This window comes from Neovison vison, chromosome X (genome assembly GCF_020171115.1).
Source record: "Neovison vison isolate M4711 chromosome X, ASM_NN_V1, whole genome shotgun sequence".
NCBI lineage: Eukaryota > Metazoa > Chordata > Mammalia > Carnivora > Mustelidae > Neogale > Neogale vison.
This window is the reverse complement of record NC_058105.1, coordinates 81,056,125-81,083,207: the sequence shown is the minus strand read 5'-3', so window position 1 is coordinate 81,083,207 and position 27,083 is coordinate 81,056,125. Positions and strand designations below refer to the sequence as shown.

The 27,083-nt window shown below is 37.9% G+C and overlaps 1 protein-coding gene and 1 pseudogene across 2 annotated transcripts in view; both read right to left on the bottom strand.

Annotated features, from left to right (window-relative positions):
• The window catches only part of FAM120C (family with sequence similarity 120C), a 133,293-nt gene that overhangs the window by 89,666 nt on the left and 16,544 nt on the right, over positions 1-27,083 (bottom strand). For both annotated transcript variants that reach the window (XM_044235708.1, XM_044235711.1), the window contains exons 2-4: positions 20,891-21,137; positions 18,716-18,798; positions 13,531-13,659 (exon numbers count right to left, since the gene is read on the bottom strand). In XM_044235708.1, the coding sequence (XP_044091643.1) occupies positions 13,531-13,659; positions 18,716-18,798; positions 20,891-21,137 (459 nt within the window). The remainder of the gene's footprint in view (positions 1-13,530; positions 13,660-18,715; positions 18,799-20,890; positions 21,138-27,083) is intronic.
• LOC122897456 lies at positions 1,839-2,441 on the bottom strand (annotated as a pseudogene).

Below are 27,083 nucleotides of genomic sequence, written 5' to 3'. Positions count from 1 at the left end.
TATGATCATGTTTAATAATATCCTCTCCTTTTCTTCTATAGATCCCCAGAGAACATGGGAAGCAGAGAAGAACATTGTCCTTTAATGCTATTACCTAGCAGTTTTTTTATGTTTGTTTAGGAGAGCTCTCATAATTCTACAACTGCTAAAAATGATATGTATGAAAATTATACAACAACAATGAAAACTGTTTTAAGACATAATGTTAACTGAAAAAAGCAGGTTAAAAATTTTTACACATCGGGGCGCCTGGGTGGCTCAGTGGATTAAGCCGCTGCCTTCGGCTCGGGTCATGATCCCAGGGTCTTGGGATCGAGCCCCGCATCAGGCTCTCTGCTCTGTGGGGAGCCTGCTTCCTCCTCTCTCTCTGCCTGCCTCTCGCCAACTTCTGATCTCTGTTTGTCAAATAAATAAATAAAATAAATCTTTAAAAAAATTTTTTTACACATCAAAACATACATACATACATACATACAAAGGAGACTAGGAAACACTGTAAAACATTTAGGGTGGAATTCACAGCAAAGTCCCTATTTTTTAAATTTTTTGTTCTTATTGTTTAGTGAAAAGGGGGATCCTTGTTTTTAATGAATAGTCATTATCCAGATTCCAAAGATCATAAAGTTCTAAAGGGAACCAAAAGCTGTAACATCAAAAATATTCACAACTCAGATGAACACTTAGAAACATTTTCCCATCAACATATGATGGAATATTATTTGGTTTAAAAGGAAAGAAATTCTGTCACATGTTACAACATGGATGAACCTTGAGGAAACTGTGCTAAGTGAAATAAGTCAGTCACAAAAAGACAAATAGTGTTTAATTCCATTTAGATGAGGCACCTAAAGTGGTTAAAATCATAGGGAAAGAAGGGCGCCTAGGTGGCTCAGTAAGTTAAGTGTCTGCCTTTAGCTCAGGTCATTATCTCAGGGTCCTTGGATGGAGTCCCACATCAGGCTCCCTGCTCGGTGGGAAGCCTGCTTCTCCCTATCCCTCTGCTGTTCCCCCTGCTTGTGCTCTCTCTCTCCCTTGCCCTCTGTCAAATAAATAAATAAATAAATAAATAAAAATAAATAACTTTTAAAAAAATCATAGTGAAAGAAAGTAGAACTGGGGTTGCCAAGGGCTAGAGGGGAGGTGAAAATGGAAAGTTATCATTTAATGGGTACAGAGTTTCAGTTTTACAGGATGAAGAATAATGAAGATGGATGATGGTGATGGGTACACAACACTATGAATGTATTTAATACCACTGAACTGCACACTTAAAATGATTAAGATGGTAAATTTTATGTTTTATATATATATATATTTTTTCGTAACTGAGTTTTTATTGGTTGTTCTGAGGACCAGTACAGACATTTCAATTTTGTACACAATTCCTAATGTACGTACCAAAAATCTAAAAAATCATGTAGTTGTGATTCTTTTCTAAAAGTTATTCCAGTGACCTTCCAGCTTAAAATTTGGAGGCAATTTTCCTTAACAGTGTATCAAGTACCAATAGATTCAAATGCTGATACACTGTTACAGTGTTAAGTCCCATTAATTCATAATTTAATATCATATACACTACATACTCAAATTTTCAATCTTGCACAGCACATTAACCAAGTTACTAGGAAAACTGGACTACCACAACCAAGATGTTACAGAGTGCACAAGAATTCTGACAGGGAGAGCCAAGATCTAGGAGTGGTTTTCTTGAGGCAACAATTCTACCAAAACAACATGGGAAAAAGAGTAATTTAAAAGATTCAAGACATATTAAATGCACGACTGACTCCAAATTGCCATTTAGTATGCTTGGTATTACAGGATATAAAAAACTACCCCATCTATGGATGTTGAGCTGACACCCAAGACCATCAAAGCCTCCCACATTCAATATCCCACTATTTTCTGGTTGTACCAAAAAATAAACAACCAGCAAATGATTTCACCTCTTTAAAAAAAAGCATTTACACTTAAAAAATGGGATGAGGTGGGATTCCGTCCTTCTTAAAAATGTTTCTAGAGCTACTAAAAAACTTGCATTTACAAAATAGTTGATAAAAATATTCCTCTGGTTTGTACAAGAAGGGAGACAGGGACCACTGATAAGACACGGTATGTGATATTAATCAGACTTGGCTTCTTTCTCTCCTGCTTCATTCATTGGATGCTGAACTCTCCTCATTTTTTATTTCTCCATTTTCTGCAGGTAAGTGTTCTTTCATTTCTTGGTTAGCCACTTCAGCCTATTTTCCCTTTGCTCCCCTTTTCCCCTTTGTTTGCACTTTTTTGTCTGAAGATTTATCCTTTGCTGCCGCCTTCTTGGGCTTCACTTCCTTTTGCAGGCACGGGCTTCGCAGACAACCCTGCCAACCTCCTCTTGGCCTCCTCCTTCGCCGCGCCCTCGGCGGAGCTCACCTTCCTCTTGGGCATCGTGGTGGTGGGGCGGGCGTGAGCCCGGTGGCTGCGGGCCCCGGCGCGCGCCGAGAGCCTTCGCGAAGCTGGGCTGCCTGGCCACTGCCACTCCTCCCGCCGCCGGAGCTGCTGCAACGTGCCGCGGGGGTGGAGGGAAAACCAGATGGAACCGAATTGGGAGCCCGGCCCCCTTATGTTATATATATTTGATCACAATAAAAAAGGGAAGGAAAATTTATTCTCCATCCAAACAGTATCTCCTACTTAACACTAAAATCTCTCCCTACTCACTATGTGAATTTCTTTGTGAGTCAGTGCCTTTGCAAACAGCTGAAAGTACAATGGAAATCAACAAAGTGAATGAGCAAAATCTATCATAAAGGTCAAGATTTCCTCAAGTCAAGGGAAATGATGGAGGACTGTGTACATCATGCTAGAAGTCATGGAACGAGAGATCTGGTAGAGTTAGTGTTCAACAACAGTGGAAGAAAGAATTATGAAAGATGTTAGGAAAGGCACCTGGAAAAATAATGATTTGAATATAAAAAGAAATTAAGCCCTTTGGGAAAATAAAGCCCAAGTACATTTTTTTTAAATGAAAAACAACCCTTTTTCTAATTATGCTAGAAAGTTAGATGTAAAGTAATGGATACTAGATTGTGCTACCACATAACTAGTTAGGAAAACTTATGTTCCCAAAAAGAAGTGCTGATTTCATGCTTTATTTGCTTTAAAAAAAAATCTACGGAGAGAGTTCTATTCCAGATAAGATGGAGTAAACACACTACCTTATTCCCACTGGAAGGTTGTTATAAAACCTAGAAGCAACTATTTGAAGACTGTGAAAAAGTAAACAGTGGCAGGAGGACTGGGGAAGAAGACCAGAATTCAAAGTATCACAGAATCAAGTGTGAGTTTAGCATTTTTTTTCCTTGCAGTATCCCTTGGTGTGGACAGACTGCAGCCTAACACCTGGAAGCATACACTGATGTGGACAGAGAGAGCCAGGGGAAACCTAAGTTTAGTTCTGGCTTAAAGAATGGGAAAGGGGTTCTTGAAAACTCAAGAAAGTATGCAGAAACACCCCGAGTTTTTTTCTTTTCCTTTTGTCTGTTCTCATGTGTACCAGCCTGAAACAAACTTAATGTAGCAGCATGGCAACCTTCCTCTCCAATCAGAGAAGCAGCAGTCTCAGTAGGGTATGGCGAACCTTTGATGCTTTTCCTCTCTTTCTATCCTTCTGCTGGTTAGCCCCAGACACTGAGAAAGGGTGGAACCATATGAACCAGAAGTACTGAAGAGATAATAGAGAGAGAACAACAGAATGGGTGGATCTGACACTAAACAGCAGACAACAGACTCTGAGAACTGAAGAAATAAACAACCAAACAAGTCCCAGACTGGATACTGAGTGGGTAGCATACACATGGGACCAAGCCAAATAAGTTTGCAAACTTTGAAAACTGCATTGACAATGATACCACTGCCCGCAGAAGGATGGTAAGAACCTGTGGTCTGAACCTAAATGGGTCAATTGCCTCCTAAAACAAAACTGTAAACATTCCCTATTATATTGAAACAAGACCAAGAATTTCAATGCCAAGATGACAAACATGCTGGAATTATCTGACAAAGATGTCAAAGCAGCTTTATAAAAGTGCTTGAAAGTAAGGCGAACACTTCTGAAACAAAAAAGAAAGACAGTCTCTGCAAAAAAAGATCATATGTAAAAAAAAAAAAAAGATCATATGTAAAGAAGAACCAAATGGAAATTTTAGAACTTAACAATTCATAACCAAATTCATAACCAAAATGTAAAAAAACCTCACTGGATGGGCTCTATAGCAGACCAGAGATGACCAAGGAAAGAGTCAATGAAATTGATGACAAATCAAAAGAAATTATCCAGTGTGAAAATCAGTGAAAAAAATGAAATTTTATTGAAAAATATAGAGCCTCAAGGATACACAGGAAAACCAAAATTTCTAACATTGGTGTCATTATACCCATGGAAGGAAAAGAAAACAGGGAACAGGACAACTATTTGAAAAAAATAGCTGAAAACTTCTCAAATTTAGTAAAAGACATACTAAAATATTCAAGAAGCTTAGAAAACTCTGAACAGCATAAATTCAAAGAAATCTCTGCAAGAAATCACTGGCAAATTCTACCAATTAAAGAGGAAAAACTAATTCTACACAATCTCTCCCCCCAAAAAAAGAAGAACACTTGCCAAATCATTTGAGTCCAGCATTACCCTGATACACCAAACCAGAAAAAGACAGCACAAAAAAACCCCTATAGACCAATATTCCTCAAGAAAATAAATGCAAAAATGTTAAATAAAGTACTAGTAATTCAAATCCAATAATATAAGAAAGGAAGTATACCTTCAGCACATCCTGGGAATGCAAAGAAGGTTCAATATTCAAAAGAAGAAGAAAGAAGAAAAAGCACACGAGCTTATCAGTAGATGCAAAAAATACATTTGACAGAACAGACCATTCTTTAATGACAAGTACTCTTAGTAAAAGAGGAACATAACTTCCTCAGCCTGATAATGTACATTGACAAAACCTATAGCTAATATAAAACTTAATGCTGACTGAATGCTCTTCCCAAAGATTGAGAACATGAGAAAAAGATATAGCCTCTCTCATCACTCCTAATCACCATTGTTTGGAAATCCTAGATGGTGCAGTAAGAAAAAAAAAGGCAAAGAGACTAGAAAAGAAATAAAACTGTCCTTATTCACAGCCAATTGATCATCTACACAGAAATACCAAGAAATCTACTAAAAAACTTCTTGTGAGTTTAGGAAGGTTGCAGGATACAAGGTCAACACACAAAAAACAATCATATTTTAATACAGTAGCAATGAACAATTAGAAATTGAAATTAAAAAAAAACCAATAGGTACCTTAATTAAAAATACTTAAATAACTGTTAAAAAATGTATGGGGCTTGTCCTAGCCTCAGCAATCAGAAAACAAAAAGAAATACAAGGCATCCAAATTGGCAAAGAAGTCAAACTCTCACTCTTTACAGATGACATGATCCTCAATGTGGAAAACTCCAAAGACTCCACCCCAATATTGCTAGAACTCATACAGGAATTCAGCAAAGTGGCAGGATATAAAATCAATGCACAGAAATCAGCTGCATTTCTGTACACCAATGATGAAGCAGCAGAGAAAGAAATAAGGAGTTACAATTGCACACGAAATACCTAGGAATAAACCTAACCAAAGAGGCAAAGTATCTGTACTCATAAAACTGTAGAATAATCATGAAAGAAATTGAGGAAGACACAAAGAAATGGAAAAACATTCGATGCTCATAGACTGGAAGAACAGATGTTGTTAAAATGTCTACGCCACCTAGAGCAATCTACAGATTCAGATGAATCCCTATCAAAATACCATCAACTTTTTTCACAGAACTGGAACAAATAATCCTAAAATTTGTATGGAATCAGAAAAGACCCCGAATACCCAAAGGAATGTTGAAAAAAACTAAAGCTAGTGGCATCACAATTCTATACTTCAAGCTGTATTACAAAGCTATAATCATCAAGACAGCATGGTACTAGCACAAAAACAGACACATAGATCAATGGAACAGAACAGAGAACTCAGGAATGGACCCTCACTCTATGGTCAACTAATCTTTGACAAAGCAGGAAAGAGTATCAATGGGAAAATTTCTTTCACAAATGGTGTTGGGAAAACTAGAGAGCAACATACAAAAGAATGAAACTTGAGCACTTTTCACACCATATACAAAAATAAATTCAAAATGCATGAAAGACCTCAATGTGAGACAGGAATCCATCAAAATCCTATAGGAGAACATAGGTAGCAACTCTTTGACCTCAGCCACAGCAGTATCTTGCTGGACACCTCTCCAAAGGCAAGAATGAACTATTGGGACTTCATCAAAATAAAAAGCTTTTGCACAGCAAGGAAACAGTCAACAAAACCAAAAGACAATTGACAGATGGGAGAAGATACTTGCAAATGACATATCAGATAAAAGTCTAGTGTCCAAAATCTATAAAGAACTTATCAAACTCAATACCCAAAGAACAAATAATCCAATCAAGAAATGGGCAGAAGACATGAACAGACATTTCTGTAAAGAAGACCTCCAAATGGTCAACACACCATAAAAAAGTGCTCAGTATCAATCAGCATCAGGGAAATACAAATCAAAACCACAATGAGATACCACTGCACATCAGTCAGAATAGCTAAAATTAACAAATCAGGAAACAACAGATGACAGATGTTGGGGAGGATGCGGAGAAAGAGGAACCCTCCTACACTGTTGGTGGGAATGCAAGCTGGTGCAGCCACTTTGGAAAACAGTATGGAGGTTCCTCAAAAAGTTGAAAAAAGAGCTACCCTATGATGCAGCAATTGCAATACTGGGTATTTACTCCAAAGATACAAATGTAGTAATCTGAAGGGGCACTTGCATCCCAATGTTTATAGCAGCCATGTCCACAATAGCCAAACTGTGGAAAGAGCCCAGATGTCCACTGACAGATAAATGGATGAAGATGTGGGGTGTGTGTGTGTGTGTGTATGTGTGTGTGTGTGTGTTTGTATATATAATACATGTATACACACATCCACCATACACATTCATACATAGACATATATATGATGTATATATATATACATCATATATATGTATATATAAATGATACATATGTATATTTGTGTATATATGTACACCTATATATGTATATAGATCTATATCGATCTATAGATGTATATGTATACATATATGTATATGTATATATGTGTAGATATGTAGATATATATAGATATCTACATATCTACACATATATACATATGTATATATCTACATAGATGTATATATACATCATATAGATGTATATGTATATATGTATATATATATCTATAGATGTATATATATATATCTATCTATAGATATATATCTATAGATAGATATATATATATACACATCCATCATACACATCCAAACATACACATATATATGTGATGGAATATTATGCAGCCACCAAAAAAGAAAGCTTGTTTGCTACTATGTGGATGGAACTAGAGTATCTGATGCTAAGCGAAATAAGTTAATCAGAGAAACACAATTATCATATGATCTTACTGATATGTGGAATTTAAGAAGAGAGGATCATAGGGGAAGAGAGGAAAAAATGAAACAAGATGAAACCAGACAGGGAGACAAACCATAAGAGGCTCTTAATCTCAGGAAACAAACTGTGGGTTGCTGGAGTGGAGAGGGTGGAGGATGCAGTAACAGGGTGATGGACATTGGGGAGGGTTATGTGTTATAATGAGCACTGAGTATTAGATAAGACTGATGAATTACAGACTATAAGACTGATAAATCACAGACCTGTATCCCTGAAACAAATAATACACTTTATGTTAATTAATTAAATTTAAAGAATAATGATAAAAAATAAAAAAATGTATGGGACTTGTATGCTGAAAACTATATAATGCTGATGAAAAAAATCAAAGATGAACTAAATAAATGGAGAGAGATAATTGTATTACTGGATCTGAAAACTCAAATTCATCTACACTCAGAAAACTATAAAGTACTCATGAAAGAAACTGAGGAAGACACAAAGAAATGGAAAAATGTTCCATGCTCCTGGATTGGAAGAATAAATATTGTGAAAATGTCTATGCTACCTAAAGCAATCTACACATTTAATGCAACTCCTATCAAAGTACCATCCATCTTTTTCAAAGAAATGGAACAAATAATTTTAAAATTTATATGGAACCAGAAAAGACCTCGAATAGTCAAAGGGATATTGAAAAAGAAAGCCAAAGTTGGTGGCATCACAATTCTGGACTTCAAGCTCTATTACAAAGCTGTCATCATCAAGACAGCATGGTACTGGCACAAAAACAGACACATAGATCAATGGAACAGAATATAAAGCCCAGAAATAGACCCTCAACTCTATGGTCAACTAATCTTCGACAAAGCAGGAAAGAATGTCCAATGGAAAAAAGACAGTCTCTTCAATAAATGGTGTTGGGAAAATTGGTCAGCCACATGCAGAAAAATGAAATTGGACCATTTCCTTACACCACACACGAAAATAGACTCAAAATGGATGAAGGACCTCAATGTGAGAAAGGAATCCATCAAAATCCTTGAGGAGAACACAGGCAGCAACCTCTTCGACCTCAGCCACAGTAACATCTTCCTAGGAACATCGCCGAAGGCAAGGGAAGCAAGGGCAAAAATGAACTATTGGGATTTCATCAAGATCAAAAGCTTTTGCACAGCAAAGGAAACAGTTAACAAAACCAAAAGACAACTGACAGAATGGGAGAAGATATCTGCAAATGACATATCAGATAAAGGACTAGTGTCCAAAATCTATAAAGAACTTAGCAAACTCAACACCCAAAGAACAAATAATCCAATCAAGAAATGGGCAGAGTACAGACAAAAGGTTGATATCCAGGATCTATAATGAACTCCTCAAACTCAACCCACACGAAACAGACAAACACATCAAAAAATGGGCAGAAGATATGAACAGACACTTCTCCAATCAAGAAATACAAATGGCTATCAGACACATGAAAAAATGCTCATGATCATTAGCCCTCAGGGAGATTCAAATTAAAACCACATTGAGATATCACCTTACACCAGTTAGAATGGCCAAAATTAACAAAACAGGAAACAACATGTGTTGGAGAGGATGTGGAGAAAGGGGAACCCTCTTACACTGTTGGTGGGATTGCAAGTTGGTGCAGCCTCTTTGGAGAACAGTGTGGAGATTCCTCAAGAAATTAAAAATAGAGCTTCCCTATGACCCTGCAATTGCACTCCTGGGTATTTACCCCAAAGATACAGATGTCGTGAAAAGAAGGGCCATCTGTACCCCAATGTTTATAGCAGCAATGGCCACAGTCGCCAAACTATGGAAAGAACCAAGATGCCCTTCAACGGATGAATGGATAAGGAAGATGTGGTCCATATACACTATGGAGTATTATGCCTCCATCAGAAAGGACGAATATCCAACTTTTGTAGCAACATGGACGGGACTGGAAGAGATTATGCTGAGTGAAATCAGTCAAGCAGAGAGAGTCAATTATCATATGGTTTCACTCATTTGTGGAGCATAACCAATAGCACAGAGGACAAGGAGCGTTAGAGAGTAGTAGGGAATTTGGGTAAATTGGAAGGGGAGGTGAACCATGAGAGACTATGGACTCTGAAAAACAGTCTGAAGGGTTTGAAGTGGCGGGGGGGTGGGAGGTTGGGGGTACCAGGTGGTGGATATTATAGAGGGCACAGCTTGCATGGAGCACTGGGTGTGGTGAAAAAATAATGAATAATGTTTTTCTGAAAATAAATAAATTGGGGGAGAAAAAAAAAAAAAAGAAATGGGCCGAGGACATGAACAGACATTTCTGCAAAGAAGACATCCAGATGGCCAACAGACACATGAAAAAGTGCTCCATATCGCTCGGCATCAGGGAAATACAAATCAAATCCACAATGAGATATCACCTCACACCAGTCAGAATGGCTAAAATTAACAAGTCAGGAAATGACAGATGCTGGCGAGGATGCGGAGAAAGGGGAACCCTTCTACACTGTTGGTGGGAATGCATGCTGGGTGCAACCACTCTGGAAAACAGCATGGAGGTTCCTCAAAATGTTGAAAATAGAACTGCCCTATGACCCACCAATTGCACTACGGGGTATTTACCATAAAGATAAATACATAGTGATCCGAAGGGGCATGTGCACCCGAATGTTTACAGCAGCAATGTCCACAATAGCCAAACTATGGAAAGAACCTAGATGTCCATCAACAGATGAATGGATAAAGAAGATGTGGTATATATACACAATGGAATACTATGCAGCCATCAAAAGAAATGAAATCTTGCCATTTGCGACAACGTGGATGGAACTAGAGCGTATCATGCTTAGCGAGATAAGTCAATCCGAGAAAGACAACTATCATAAGATCTCCCTGATATGAGGAAGTGGTGATGCAATATGGGGGCTTAAGAGGATAGAAGAAGAATAAATGAAAGAAGATTGGATTGGGAGGGAGACAAATCATAAGTGACTCTTAATCTCACAAAACAAACTGAGGGTTGCTGGGGGGAGGGGGGTTGAGAGAAGGGGGGTGGGGTTATGGACATTGGGGAGGGTATGTGCTTTGGTGAGTGCTGTGAAGTGTGTAAACCTGGCGATTCACAGACCTGTACCCCTGGGGATAAAAATATATGTTTATAAAAAACTAAAAATTAAAAAAAAAGAATACATTATATAGTACATTTAACATACAAAATATGGGTTGACAGTTTATGTCATCAGTAATGCATCCAAGCAACAATAGGCTATTAGCAGCTATGTTTGGGGGGAATTAAAAATTATACATGGATTTTTAGAAAAGATTTTATGTATTTGTCAAATAGAGAGCAGAAGCACAGAGAGCTGCAGGCAGAGCAGGCAGAGGGAGAAGGAGCCTTCCTACTCAGCAAGGAGCCTGATGTGGGGACCCTGGGATCATGACCTGAGCCAAAGGCAGATCCTTAACTGACTGAGACACCCAGGCATCCCTATACATGGATTTTTTACTGCATGGGGTGGGGGGGTCAGTTTCCCTAACTCCCATGTTATTAAAGTATCAATTGTATATTTAATATAAGGAATTCCCATTAAAATCCCAGCAGGATTATTTTTATGGCTACAGAAAAGATTATTCTAAAATGATTATGGAGAGAGAAAGGAATTAGAATAGACAAAATAATTTTGAAAAAGATAAAGAAAAAGAAAATTGGAGGGATCACTACCTAATTTTGACTTACCATAAAGCTACAGTATTCAAGACAGAGTCTTATTTGCAAGGAGATAGACACATGGGTCAACTCAACAGAACAGTGTTCAGAAATAGACCCACACAAACAGCAATTTATGGAGAAAAGACAATATTTTCAACGAACTGCTGAAAACAACTGAACATCCATATGCAAAATGTAAACAAAAACACCTGACACGTTATACAAAATGAACTCAAAATGGATGATTTGTTCTAAATGTGAAATATAAAAGTATATCATTTTTACAAGAAAACAGGACAGTATTAGCATACCTGCAGTTAGGCAAAGAATTTTTATATATGACACCAAAAGCATGACCCATAACAGATGAAAATTTAAAACTTTTCCTTTGCAAAACACACTGTTAAGGGGTGCCTGGGTGGCTGAGTGAGTTAAAGCCTCTGCCTTCAGCTCACGTCATGATCCCAGGGTCCTGGGATCGAGCCCCGCCTTAGGCTCTCTGCTCAGCTGGGAGCCTGCTTCCTCCTCTCTCTCTGCCTGCCACTCTGCCTACTTGTTATCTCTCTGTCAAATTAATTAATTAATTAATTAATTTTTAAAAAGACACTGTTAAGAGAATGTAAACATGAATTATGGGCTGGGAGAAAATATTAGCAAACCAGATATCTGACAAAGGACTTTAAGCAAGAATATATAAAGAACTCTCAAAAATCGACAGTGAGATCACGACCCGAGCCGAAGGCAGCGGCCTAGCCCACTGAGCCACCCAGGGGTCCTGGGATCGAGTCCCGCGTCGGGCTCTCTGCTCAGCAGGGAGCCTGCTTCCCTCTCTCTCTCTCTGCCTGCCTCTCCGTCTACTTGTGATTTCTCTCTGTCAAATAAATAAATAAAATCTTTAAAAAAAAAAATCGACAGTGAGTAAATAACTCGTGTAAAAATGGACAAAAGACTGTTGAAGAACATTCACCAATAAGGGTTGATGAATGGCAAATACACACAAGAAAAAAGTGTTCATCATTACTTATTTGAAAAATGCAAATTAAAATTATGGAGAACTACCACTGTATAGTGGTAGTTCTCCATAATTTTAGAATGGCTGTAAAAAAATACTGACAGTAACAAGAACTAGGGAGGAATGGAACAGCCACACTGGAAAATGGTTTGGCAGGGGCTTATAAAGTTATAGTTAAAGATGTACCTACCATATGACCCCGAAATCCCACTCCTAAGCATTCACACCAAGGAAATCGAAACTTTTGTTCATAAGAAAAAGTCCGGTATACAAATGTTTATAGCAACTCTATTCAAACCACCAAAAATTGGGAACAACTCAAATATCTTCCAGGGGTGAATAAATAAACATATTATGGTATAGCCATACAATGTATACTACTTGGTAATAAAAGGAATGAATTATTGATATGTGTAATATGTAACAATTTAGAAGATTCCTGAAGGCATTATGTTGAAAGAAAAATGTTATTCGTAAAAGATTACATACTGTATGATTTCATTCATATGTTATTCTCTAAAAGATATAACTGTAGTGACAGAACAGACTGGTAGTTTGTAGGAGGTAGTGATGTTTGGGTGTGATTACAAAGGGATAGCATGAGAGATTTCTGGGGTGATTTAATCTACACATGTGCTAAAAATTCACAGAACTATATACACACATATATAAACGCTGGTTTTACTTTATGTTGATTTTTAAAATAAACTGAAAAACCCATAGTACAAGTATAAATTAAATTATTAGAAATAAAACTGACTTAATTTTCCTAACTTTAAATTTTATCTCACAAGACAAATTCCCAGTAGAGCCCATATTTCATTATTAACAACGACATATTGATTTTTGTTTTATGTGGACCTTGTAGTCTTTTTCATTACCCATTAACCTCTACTAAGCAAAAACTTCTTTAAAGTAAACATTGAAACAAACAGAAGAAAAGGAGGACATATTCTAGAGTGATAACTACAGCAAGTTGTTTGCGAACAATGAGATTTTAAGTGGCTTTATTTTCTAAATTTTCCAGAATGACCTTATATAATTGATAATTAGTGGGGAAAAGCTAAAGAACCCTTTCAGCCCAGGCCTAGTATTGTTTTCAAAGGAAACTTTAGGGCTCTGGTCTGTAAGCATGGAGAAGACAAGCAGCTACAAGGAGAGAAGGTAGGTAGCACAGAGGGAAAAAAATCAGATCTGCTGGTGGTACTAGTGAAGGTAAGAAAACTGGTGACTCTTAAGTAGAAGCCAACTTACCTGAGACTGTTTGAAAACATCCTTCCCAACCACATCCAGGTTTGAGGGGTCTTTGATGGAACTAACATACTCAGAAACAGCCTTGATCACCACATCACAGGGAGGAAGCACCAGCTGATGAGCTCGTACCTAAAAGAGATAAGATACCAAGGTACACTGACATCAGTGATGGATCACTAAGACAAAGAGTGAGGTAGGGGGCCCCTGGGTGGCTCAGTGGGTTAAAGCCTCTGCCTTCGGCTCAGGTCGTGATCCCAGGGTCCTGGGATCGGGTCCCACATAGGGCTCTCTGTTCCGTGGGGAGCCTGCTTCCTCCTCTCTCTCTGCCTGCCTCTCTGCCTACTTATGATCTCTGTCTGTCCAATAAATAAATAAAGTCTTTTAAAAAAAAGAGTGAGGTAGGCCTAATACAGAGAATTCAAACTCAGTAAATGTACTGATAGTTAAAATCTTTTCTTTGAAAGTATTTTCCCTTGTAATTCTCAGTATACAACACTTGGAAAAGATCAAACAGTATGAAGAAAGATAACATCATATCATTTATAATCCTACTATAGAGAGAGCCACTAGTTGATGACACTGTCACAATTCATCAGTTTTCTTTCATAATACCATTTGGCTGCTTCAATATTTTGCTATTAAAGGTAAGGTTTTAATTTGTAGACCAGGTTTGGATCCCGATTTGAACTAACCACAAAAAAGCCTTTTTGGGACAATCAGGAAGATCTTAAAATGGACTAGATATTAAAATGATACCAAGAAATTATCATTAATTTTGTTAAGAGTAATAATAGCATTGTGCTCATGCATGAAAATGCCCTTATGTTTTAGAGATGCATATCATAGAATGTGCAAGTAAAATGAATTGAGGTCCAGAATTTATTTTATAATACATTAGCAACAGAAACAAACAAACAAACAAACAAAAACCAGCAAGTGTGGCTACATCTTGATAACTGTTGGGAGCTAGAAGATGTTACAATAGTGACTGCCTATGCTATTATTTTCTCTATTTTTATCATGCTCGAAAATTTTTTAAATACAGGGTTTTTTTAATGCCATGATAAAAATGTAGGCATGATTTGTTGTTCACTTTCCAGTTATATAATTACAAGCTTCCTAAAATTATAATTAGTCAAAGAGTATAAACTTCTTAAAGACTTTTTATATAAAATTGTTTGGGCAAAAGGCTGTACCACTGATTCCTTCAACAAGTGTTTACTGCCTATTGTGTACTAACTAGGTACTGTCACAGGCACCAAGAATAAAGCAGTGAACAAGATAGAAAGATCGCTATCCCTATGCAAGCTTAAATTGCATTGTAGGCGTGTCAGGATAGGGTGAGGGGAGTCAAACAGAATAAAAAAGTAAAATGCATACTGTGAGATGTAGATAAGTGCTACGGAAAAAATCTAAGCAGAGGATGGCCTTGGGAATTCAAGTGTGTGCATGCATGTGCACAAGCACATAATATTAAATAAGATGGTCAGGAAAGGCCTCACTGAGAGAATGACATTTGAGAAAACCTCTTAAGAGTGAGGCACAAAGCTATGTGGGAGGGAAAAGCATCCCAAGTAGAGGGAATAATAAGTACAAAGGTTCTACAAACAAAAGAAAAGAAGAGATGACATAATAACTGTAACAGAGGCCAGTCAGTACAGGACTTTGTAGGCCATGGTCACAATTGAGTGAGTGACATGAAGAGCCACTGGAGGATTTTGAATACAGAGGTAACATGATCTGAATCAGTTTTTACCCTTCACTCTTGCTGTTGTACTGAGAATAGGTTTTGGGGAGGGAAGAGTGCAAACAGAAGACCAATAGTCAATAAGCTGTTCTAATAATCCAAGCAAGAAATAATGGTGGCTTGACCAGTGTAGTAGCAATGAAAATGGTGAGAAGTGGACATATATTGGAGGGAGAATTGATGGTATCTGCTGGCAGAGGAAATACAGGGTGTGAGAAAGAAAGCAAGAAGTCAAGGATAACCTGTGGTTTTTGGCCTGAGCAATTAGAAGGATGAGACTGCCATTAATAAAAATGGGGAAGGCTCTGGGAGGAACACATTTAGAGGAAAGATCACAAGTTTCCACTTAGATACACTTCCTTAAGATGTTTAGTAGGCTGTTAGATATTACAATCTGGAGTTCAAGAGGGATGTCAACACTAGAGATACAGATTTAGGAGTCATCAATGGACTGGTGATACTTAAAGTCATGAGATTGGACGCTATTAATCACTAAAGCAAAATGTGTAGGGAGAACTGAGAGAAGGGACCAAGGACAGAATTCAGGGACACTCCAAACGTAAGAAGTAGAGAAGAAGACAAAGAAGCAACAAAGGAAACAGTAGCAGCAGCCGGTGAAGCAGGAGGGAAACTAGAAGAGAGTGGTGTCCTTAAAGCCAAGTGAAGAACATGTTCTAAGGAAGAGGGAGTGAGCAATTGGGTCAAATGCCACTAACTGGTCAAGTAAGATGAAAACTGAGAACTGGCCATTAGATTTATTTTATTTTTTTTTTAATTTTTTTTTTTAAGATTTTATTCATTCACTTGACAGAGAGAAATCACAAGTAGATGGAGAGGCAGGCAGAGAGAGAGAGAGAGAGAGAGAGAAGCAGACTCCCTGCTGAGCAGAGAACCCGATGCGGGACTCGATCCCAGCACTCTGAGATCATGACCTGAGCCGAAGGCAGCGGCTTAACACACTGAGCCACCCAGGCGCCCTGGCCATTAGATTTATTAACATCAAGGATTATAAACATCTGGACCTCATCAAGAACCATTTAAAACAGACTGCAGAAAGAATAGGGAAAGTAGATAATAAACAGTTCAAGTGTAGATGATTCTCTAGAGGGTTTTGCTATAAGGGAAGGAAGAAAAAAGGAAAGATGGAACAAAAGCTTGGATGGAGGGAGTAAGGTCAAGAGCAGGATTTGCTTTATTTTTTTAAGATGGATGCATGGTTATAAATCTGATGGGTAAAATCCAAAGAAGAGAGAAAAACTGATGATGCAGGAGAAAGAAGTAAGAATTGCAAAAGTGATGCCCTTCAGTTAGCAAGAGGGAATGTGATTTGGCATGTCAGTAGAGGGGTTGGCCTTAGATGGGAACATGGACAGGTCATCCACAGTTAACACAAGGCAAGCAGAACATGCGGGCACATAGATGCATGTAGGTGAGAAGATGAAAGGCTAGGAGCCGGTGAAGTGCTGTTCCAAATGCTTCCATTTCCTCAGTGAAATGGGAAGCTAGTTCATGAGCTGACAGTGAGCAAGGAGGAGGGAGTATCAGCAGCTTGAGGAGAGAGGGAAAGGTATGAACTAGCAGAGTGAAAGATTTAGAGAAAAGTTATATATTCACCAACTTACACTACCACCAGAAACGTATGGGAGTATCAGTTTCAACATAGCCTCGACAGGAGTGGACAGACTCGTTTTTCAGGATCTGCCAAACTGTTAGGTTAAAAAAAATTATTTGATTTACATGTGTGATCACTAGGAAGATTCAATACCTATCTAGTCATACTATTGGCCACTATATTTCTTCTTTTGTGAACTGTCCACTTCAGTCTTTCGCTCATTATCTCATTTACTGGGGTATTAGTATTTTACTTCATAGGTTTATATGAATCCTTAAGATATTAAGGGTATTGTCTTGAAAAGATGGTGCTGGGAAAACTGGACAGGTATATGAAGAAGAAAGAAACTTGTCCATTCTCTTACACCATACACAAAAAGAAACTCAAAATGGATTAAAGACTTAAATGTGAGACCTGAAACCATAAAAATCCTTAAAGAAGGCACAGGCAGTAATATGTTTGACAATGGCTATAACAACATTGTTCTAGACATGACTCCTGAGGCAAGGGAAACAAAAGGAAAAATAAACTATTGGGACTACAAAATAAAAAGCTTCTGTGCAGCAAAGGAAACAATCAACAGAATAAAAAGGCAACCTATAACTGAATGGAAGAAGATGTTTGCAAATGACATATATGATAAGGGGTTTATATCTAAAATATAGAACGAACTGATATAACTCAATACCCCAAAAGACAAATAATCCAATTACAAATGGGCAGAAGACATGAACAGAGATTTCTCCAAAGAAGACATGAAGATGGCCAACAGACACATGAAAAGATGCTCAATATCACTTAACATCAGGGAACTGCAAATCAAAACTAACAATGAGAATCACCTCACACCTCTCAGAATGGCTGAAATCAAAAACACAATAAACAGCAGGTGCTGATGAGGATGTGGAGAAAAAGGAACCCTCCTGCACTGTTGGTGGGAATGCAAAGTGGTGCTGGCACTGTGGAAAACAGTATGGAGTTTTCTCAAAAAGTTAAAAATAGAACTGCCTTACAATCCAGTAATGGCACTACTGGGTATTACACAAAGAACATGAAAACACTAATTAAAAACTATATATGTACTCCTATGTTTATTGCAGTACTATTACAATAGCCATATTATGGAAGCAGCCCAAATGTCCATCAATAGATAAATGGATAAAGAAGATGTGGTATGTATGTATGTGTGTGTGTATGTATGTGGGTGTTATATGTGTATGTATGTGGGTGTTATGTGTATGTGTGTGTGTGTATAAATATATATATACATATATATATATATATTCAGCCATAAAAAGGAATGAAATCTTGCCATTTGCAATGACATGGATGGAGCTATAGAGTATACTGCTACGTATACACTGCTAAGTGAAATAAATCAGTCAGAGAAAGACAAATACCAATGATTTCCCTCATATGTGGAATTTAAGTAAGAAAAAAATGAACAAAGCAAAAAAAAAAGAAAAGAGAGAGAGAGAGACAAATCAAGAAACAGACTCTTAACTGTAGAGAATTGATGGTTGCCAGAGACAGGGATGGGTGTGGAGATGGATTACATAGGTGATGGTGATTAAGGAGTGTACTTGTCTGGATGAGCACTTGATGCGTGGAATTATTGAATCACTATACTGTATACCTCAAAGTAATATAATACTGTGTGTTAACTATACTGGAAAAAGATATTAAGGGTACTGATCATAATTATAATTTCTGTATTTGAAATATTTTAAGCCTAATGAAAGGTAATTATTCTATCAAAACTCCAATGGAAAAAACCTGATATCCCCTAGGCATGGATGTATAGGCAGGAAATGGGGACACTTTACCTTAAGTGATGCAAGGGGATGCTCTGGTCCCAAGAGACTCCAGTGAAAAGCAGCCAGGTCCTCATCTGGAAGAATGTGGTTACCTATAAAGTACATTTGTCATTTATTGACTGTGTAAATGTTTTCATAGAACCTCCAGGCCATGAAAGGGCTTCTGGGAAACAAAATAATCAAATAATTCACAGAGGTGTAGATTCTCAATGTAGTATCTATAGTATCTATGTGTTGATCACTTACTATGTATCACATGCATTATATGTTTTATTATTATAATAACCATGCTTAAGAGTATTATTATCCCCATTTTATAGACAAGGAAACAGAGGTTCAGACAAGTTTGGTGACATAGCCCAAAGTAGCTTGGTTAATAAGTGCCCCCACCAGGATAAGAAGCAAGCTCTAAAGCCCATGCTATTATCTCTCATCCAGTCATTCTGCATTTTATAATAGCACCCACAATTACTGACTGCCTACTAAGTGCTGGGCATTTTATACGTCTCATTTCATTTAATTCTGTCGATAACACAATGAGGTATACTATTCCATTTCACAGATGAAGAAATTGAAACCAGGGAGGTGTGACTTCAGCGATTTGTCACAGGCCTAATTCTATGATTTGTGCTAACTCCATTAGATGTGCCAAACTCAAATCCTTTGGGATTATAAGCAGAGGTTATACCTGAGACAATATGTATTAACCTTCATGCTGTAGGTACTTAGAAAGCCACCTGAAAACATAACTCTCAGGGTGCTTGGGTGGCTCACGTGGTTAAGTGTCCAACTCTTGGTTTCAGATGAGGTCATGATCTCAGGATCCTTGGACTGAGCCCCGTATCAGGTTCTGCATTCTGCAGAAGTCTGCTTTAAGATTCTCTCTCCCAAGGGTGCCTGGGTGGCTCAGTGGGTTAAGCCTTGGCCTTCATCTCAGGTCACAACCCCAGGGTCCTGGGATCGAGCCCCGCATCGCAGAGATCCTGCTTCCTCCTCTCTCTCTGCCTGCCTCTCTGCCTACTTGTGATCTCTGTCTGTCAAATAAATAAAATCTTGGGGCACCTGGGTGGCTCAGTGGGTTAAGCCGCTGCCTTCGGCTCAGGTCATGATCTCAGGGTCCTCGGATCGAGTCCCGCATCGGGCTCTCTGCTCAGCAGGGGGCCTGCTTCCCTCTCTCTCTCTCTCTGCCTGCCTCTCCACCTACTCGTGATTTCTCTCTGACAAATAAATAAATAAAATCTTTAAATAAATAAATAAATAAATAAATAAATAAAATCTTAAAAAAAAAGATTCTCTTTCCCTCTCCTGCTGCCCCTCCCCCACCTGCATTTTCTCTCTCTCTCTCAAATAGAGAAATCTTAAAAAAAAAAAAAAAACAACCAACTCTCTGGAGTTTACTTTTTTTTAAAAAATTTATATATTTATTTGACAGACAGAGATCACAGGTAGGCAGAGAGACAGGCAGAGAGAGAGGAGGAAGCAGGCTCCCTGCTGAGCAGAGAGCCGGATGCTGGGCTTGATCCCAGGACCCTGGGATCATGACCTGAGCTGAAGGCAGAGGCTTTAACCCACTGAGCCACCCAGGCACCCCTGGAGTTTACTTCTGAATGCATCTTTAAAAGATAAATTGATGGATGGCTAGAATGGACAGATATATGATAAAGCAAGTATAGGAAAATGTTAATGGCAGAATATAGCTGGTAGATACAGGATATATAGGATTTTCACTACCAAATTCTTTCAATTTTGCTGTGTGTTTGGAAATTCTTATAATACAATATTAGCACAAGAGAAAAAGAAAAAACATATACAACAATTTGTGTTCTTCATCTAAACTGAGACAGCAGGAAAGAAATGCTAATGCTCTGAATAGGGAACCAAAACTATCTGGGGCTAGTAAAACATTTGGCCTAAGACTCTGTATAAAATGTTATGGAATTTAAGAAAAAAAGTTTTACAAAAATCAAAATAATTTTCTACGATGTCCTATATTAAATTCGTAAGACAAACATGCTGAGTTTCTAATAAGAAGCCCAAAAGCCTGCTGGGTTTTCCCCAGTAGAGTGTTTAGCATGTGGACTTTAAAAAGATGAATTCAATTATGACAGGCTAAATTGCTGGTCTTTGTGTCTTAACACTGGAACAGGAAACTTCACCAATCAGAGCCCGTTCTTGGATACCTACCTAGAAGTGCAGCAAATATGGGAAAATTCATTCGCTTCAAGCCCAGCTGCTTGGCTACCTCCTGCATCAGGAACTGATTGGTAGTGAGATTCTTCCCATTCCAGCTCAGCTTCAGAGCATGGGAACTGTAGTAAGAAGGAATATTGTAGAGAGCATACTCGGAATCATGGGCAAGAAGGCCATGGAAGCCATTTTCCCTGAAAAAAGCCACCACTTCCAAATGGTGGTCTTCGAGGCTCTGAAAGACCTAGGAGGGAAGAAGAGAGGAACATGTCATGTAACAGAAACTGACTATTATTCGGTTAGAGTCCAGAAAGTTAGTAACAAACTTTTGTAGTTGAAATTTAAGATCACTCTTAAGATCTAAGATCACAGCTGAACACAATACTCAACAACAACAAAAGTGTCTCCCAGATTCAAACTTGATTATTCCTACTATAAACAAAGATAGTATTATCTATGTTTTCATTGAGATGCCCAGTGCTTTCATGAATCTGTGGTGTGAGGCATTTCAAGAAAATACTGAAATTAACATGGTATATATTACTTAAGTTTCTGCTGCACACAGTAACAGAAGAAATCTTGGTTAGAAAGATAATAAAGCTATTATTTATTGCTCATCACCTTCTATATGCCACATATACCTTACCTACATTATCTTATGGTCAGAACAACCAAGAATAAGGTAGGTATGGATGAATAAACATACATGTAGAAAGACACAGGTTAAATTAACATAGTTAGAATCTGATTCTAAGTTCATCTTTTTTTTTTTAATCTAACACCTTTCAGAAAAACCCTTGCTTGTGGGTACCTGGGTGGCTCAGTTGTTTAAGCCTCTGACTCTTGGTTTGGGCTCAGGTCATGATCTCATGGATGGTGAGATGGAGCCCTAGGTTGGGCTCCATGCTCAGGAGGGAGTCTGCTTGAAAAGTCTCGCCCTCTGCCCCTCCCCCAACTCACCGGGGTTGGTGGGGGGCTGCTGCACTGTCTCTCTAAAATAAATAAATAAATCTTTTAAAAAAAAATCCTTGCTTGCTTTCTTAGGAACATCTTAGACCACAGAGAACTTCCAGCAGGTAGAGGTCAGAAACGTCATCCCATTTTGGAAATGGGAAAACTAAGTCTATGAGAGGTTGGCTGCCCCTAAAGCTGCACAATGAATGAGAGTACACAGGATTCAAACTCAGGCTGTTCTGAATCTGGAATGCACTTATTTCTACAGTACCAGGCTTCTTCCTAGGGAACATTATTTTTCATGTAACAGAGGCAGACCCTTAAATGCCCTTCCGGTGTATGCCTCTATCCCTGCACTTAGAACATACTGAGATAATCTGCATACTTGTTATACCTTGCTAACTTCCTTGACTACAGAGACTTAATTTATCTCCTTATTCCTGATTCCAACATAAAACCTGGAGCATTACAATATGAATAATAATGGTTAACAGATACTGAATACATACTATGTGCTAAGCAGCATTCCAAGTATTCTGCATTCATTAACTCATTTAATACTCAATCTTATAAGGCCATATCTATTATTATCAGCTCCATTTTTACATTGCTATTCCTAAGGTCGCATGGCCAGAAGGAACAAAGCCTGGATTTTGGCTCTCGAACCTATGGACATAAATATTTTTGCTGAACTCAACTAACCTATTTTATTTTCACTTAAATTAAAAAATAATGGATAAGGAAGATGTGGTCCATATACACTATGAAGTATTATGCCTCCATCAGAAAGGATGAATACCCAACTTTTGTAGCAACATGGACGGGACTGGAAGAGATTATGCTGAGTGAAATAAGTCAAGCAGAGAGAGTCAATTATCATATGGTTTCACTTATTTGTGGAGCATAACAAATAGCATGGAGGACAAGGGGAGATGGAGAGGAGAAGGGAGTTGAGGGAAACTGGAAGGGGAGGTGAACCATGAGAGACTACGGACTCTGAAAAACAATCTGAGGGTTTTGAGGGGGTGGGGTATGGGAGGTTGGGGGAACCAGGTGGTGGGTATTAGAGAGGGCACGATTGCATGGAGCACTGGGTGTGGTGCAAAAACAATACTGTTATGCTGAAAAGAAATTAAAAATAAATAAATAATTGCAAAATAATGGTAGTTTTCTGCAGCCTGACTGGAGTTTCAATGCATTAAGCTTCTGCTAGGCTATGGGAAGAGACTAGTCACAGCAGATAGTCATGTCACACATTAAGTCCACAAGGGGAGGGTCACTGAGAAGCAGATAGCACACAACGTGTGTACATGTTTGTTTTCCAAGCAAAGGAACCAAAAATCCTTACTTTGTGCGGCAACTATTTACACCTGGTTATGATGAACTCCAATTGAGTCAGAGTAGGAGTACAGTTTATGCTGTCTACTGATGCTAGTTTGTTCCAGCATACCTCTCATACAAGTCACTCACTGAGCATTCATCTGTACCAGGAGTAGTGCTAAGTATGGTACCTTCCATCTCTTCATCACAATCAGACCAAGTAGGTGTTACAAGTCCCATCTTACAGATGAGGAAACTGAGGCTCAGAGAAGCAACGTGCCTTGCTCAGGGCCACGGAGCATTCCAAATGTCCATCGACAGAAAAAATGGTTAAACAAAATATGGCATAACCATACAAGGGAATATTATTTAGCTATAAAAAGCAATGAAGTACTGATTCATGCTACAACATCAATGAACTTAAAAACAATATCGAGTGCAAGAAGCCAGACAAAAAGGCCACATATTCTATTATTCCTTTTATATGAATTTTCCAGAATAGAAAAATCCACTGAGAGGGAAAAATAGATTAGTGGTTTCTAGGGACCGAGGGAAAAGGGAAATGAAGAATGACTGCTAGAAGGTACTGAGTTTCCTTTTGGGGTGTTAAAAATATTCTGGAATTAGACAGTGATCATAGCTGCACAACTCTGTGACTACAACTTATACACCTTAAAAATGGTAAATTTGGGGGTGCCTGAGTGTCTCAATTGGTTGAGTGGCAGACTCTCGATTTCAGCTCAGGTGATGACCTCAGGATCCTGGGATCAAGCCCTGAGTCAGGCTCTGCACTCAGTGGAAGTCTGCTTAAGGATTCTTTCTCTCCCTCTACCTCTCCTCCCACTCAACTGTGCATTTTCTCCAAGTAAATCTTTTTTTTTTTCTAAGTAAATCCTTTTAAAAAATGGTAAATTTTATGGTATTATGTGAATTATATTCCAATTATTAAAAAGCAGAACTAGAATTCAAATTCAGCTCTGTCTACACAGCCCATGCTCCCCAAATCTCACTTTTAAAATGTATGGAAAATTTTAAACACACAAAGGTAAAGGAAATACCATAACGAATCTCTATGATACCATTATCCTGTTTCAACCACTATCAATGTTAAGTCATTGTTTCATCTACTATGCTGCCCTTTTGTTCTGCCATTTTTATTTTTTTTAAAGATTTTATTTATTTTTTTGACAGAGAGAGAGATAGGGAGGGAGAGAGAGTGAGCGAGCACAGGCAGAGTGGCAGGCAGAGGGAGAAGCAGGCTCCCTGCCAAGCAAGGATCACAATGTGGGACTCCATCCCAGGCTGCTGGGATCATGACCTGAGCCGAAGGCAGCCGCCCAACCAACTGAGCCACCCAGGCGTCCCTTTTCTGGCATCTTTAAAGGCACTTTTAAAGTCATGACTAAAAAAAAAGCCACATAAAATTCACCATCTGAACCATTTTTAAGTGTATAGTTCAATAGTGTTAGATTTAATAACACTGTTGTGAAACACATCTCCAAAACTTTTTAATCTTGCAAATCTGAAACTCTATACCCATTAAACAACTCCCGATTTTCACCTCTCCCCCAGCTCCTGGCAACCACCCTTCCACTTTCTATGAATTTAACTACTTTAGATACCTCATATAAGTGGAATCATACAATATTTGTCTTTTTATGACTGACTTTTTTCACTCAACATAATGTCCTTCAAATTCATTCACACTGTAGTATGTGACAGGCTTTCTTTTTAAGGCTGAATAATTTTCCATTCTATGTACACACCACAATTGCTTCCTCCGTTAATCCATGGACTTATGGGTTACTTCCACTTCTTGGCTATTATGACTAACACTGCTGTAAACATAGATGTGAAAAATCTCTCTTCAAAATCCTATTTTCAGGGGTGCCTGGGTGGCTCAGTGATTAAGCATCTGCCTTCGGCTCAGGTCATGATTCTGGGGTCCTGGGATCAAGCCCCACATGGGGCTCCCTTCTCAGCGGGAAGCCTGCTTCTCCCTCCCCCACTCCTCCTGCTCGTGTTCCCTCTCTCACTCTCTCTCTCTCTGTCAAATAAATAAATGAATAAATAAATCTTTAAAAAAACAAAACAAAATCCTGTTTTCAGTTCTTTTGGGTAAATACTCAGAAGTGGAATTGCTGAATCACATAGTAGTTTCATTTTTAATTTTTAAAAAGAACTTCCATATTGCTTTCCATAGAGGTTGCTTGATTTTATATTCCCACCAACAATGCACGAGGTTCTAACCTCTCCACAACCTCACCAAAACTTCTTTTCCTTTCTTTTTTATAGTAGCAATCCTAATGGGTATGAGGTGATATCTCATTTTCATTTGCATTTCTCTGATAGTTAATGATGCTGAACGTCTTTTCGTATGATTGTTGGTCATTTCTGGCATACTTTCAAGCAAATTCCAGATACCAAATCACCTATAAATACTTCTTTCTTTATCTGTAACAGATGAAGAGTTAAAAAAGAACACATAAAACTATCATCTCACCAAAATTAACAAGTTTTTTAATATCTTAATATCCAGTTCCTACTCTATTTTCCAAGATTAGTTAAAAATGTCTTTTGACATTTGAACAAGCTGGCTTGTTCAAATCAGGATCCCAATAAGGTCCACATGCTGCACTTGGTTGATATGGCTTCTAAGTATCTTAATTTTAACAGTTGCCCCTGCCTTTATTAAATGCCATTTACCTATTGCAAAAACCATAACTCACTTTTTAAATTACAAAGATAATATGGATTATTCTACAGATGGTGTTGAGATAACTGGACATTCGTTTGAGAACAATAAGACAGATCCATTCCTCACATTTTAACTAGGATAACCATAAAAATAATAGAAGATTTCATGGGGATTTTTAAAAATATAATTTCACAGTGAGGAAAATTTATGTGTAAGAGAAAACCCAGTAAGAGTAAAGAGGAAGATCAATCCTTAAAAATAAAATAAAACAGGGACGCCTGGGTGGCTCAGTTGGTTAAGCAGCTGCCTTCGGCTCAGGTCATGATCCCAGCGTCCTGGGATCGAGTCCCACATCGGGCTCCTTGCTCTTCAGGGAGCCTGCTTCTCCCTCTGACTCTGCCTGCCACTCTGTCTGCCTGTGCTCGCTCTCGCTCTCTCTCTGACAAATAAATAAATAAAATATTTAAAAAATAATAATAAAATAAAATAAAATAAAATAAACATTATTAAAAATAAAACATAAAATAAAACATTATTAAAATAAAACATTGTTTGGGAAAAGCCAGAGTAAGTAAACTCAAAAGACAATGGACAAACTGCCAAAAACCCTGCATAGAGGGTTAATTTCTCTAATAGAAAAGAAAAAACCTAACAACACAAGAAAACAGTTCACACACAAAAAATGAAAAAACAAATTGATTGTAAGCATATAAGAAAATGATCAAATTCACTTGTGATAAGGGAAAATTAAAACAATAGTAAAAGATGGTATTTCAACTATAACATTACCAAATATTATACTGGTAAGGGAAACAGGCACACACAAATATTGAAGGTAGGCATGTAAATGGTATAATCTCTATGGAGAAAAATTTGGCAAGATCTGTCAAAATTACAAATGCACATATCCTTTGACCCAGTAATTTTGCTTCTATGGATTGATCTTTTAGATATGTAAAGTACTTGGAACAACACAAGTGCTTAGGTATTGGCAAGAGCACTGCAACTGTATAAGTATTCGTTACAGTATTATTATAATAGCTGAAAACTGGAAAAAATCTAACTGCCCATCAATAAGAGACTAGTTATATAAGTTATTACATAAACATACAACAGAATAAGGTGGAACCATAAAATATAAGCACAAAACTTTTATGTACTCACATGGAAAAATCATGATATAGTAAATAGAAAAGCAAAATACAAATTATGTATAGT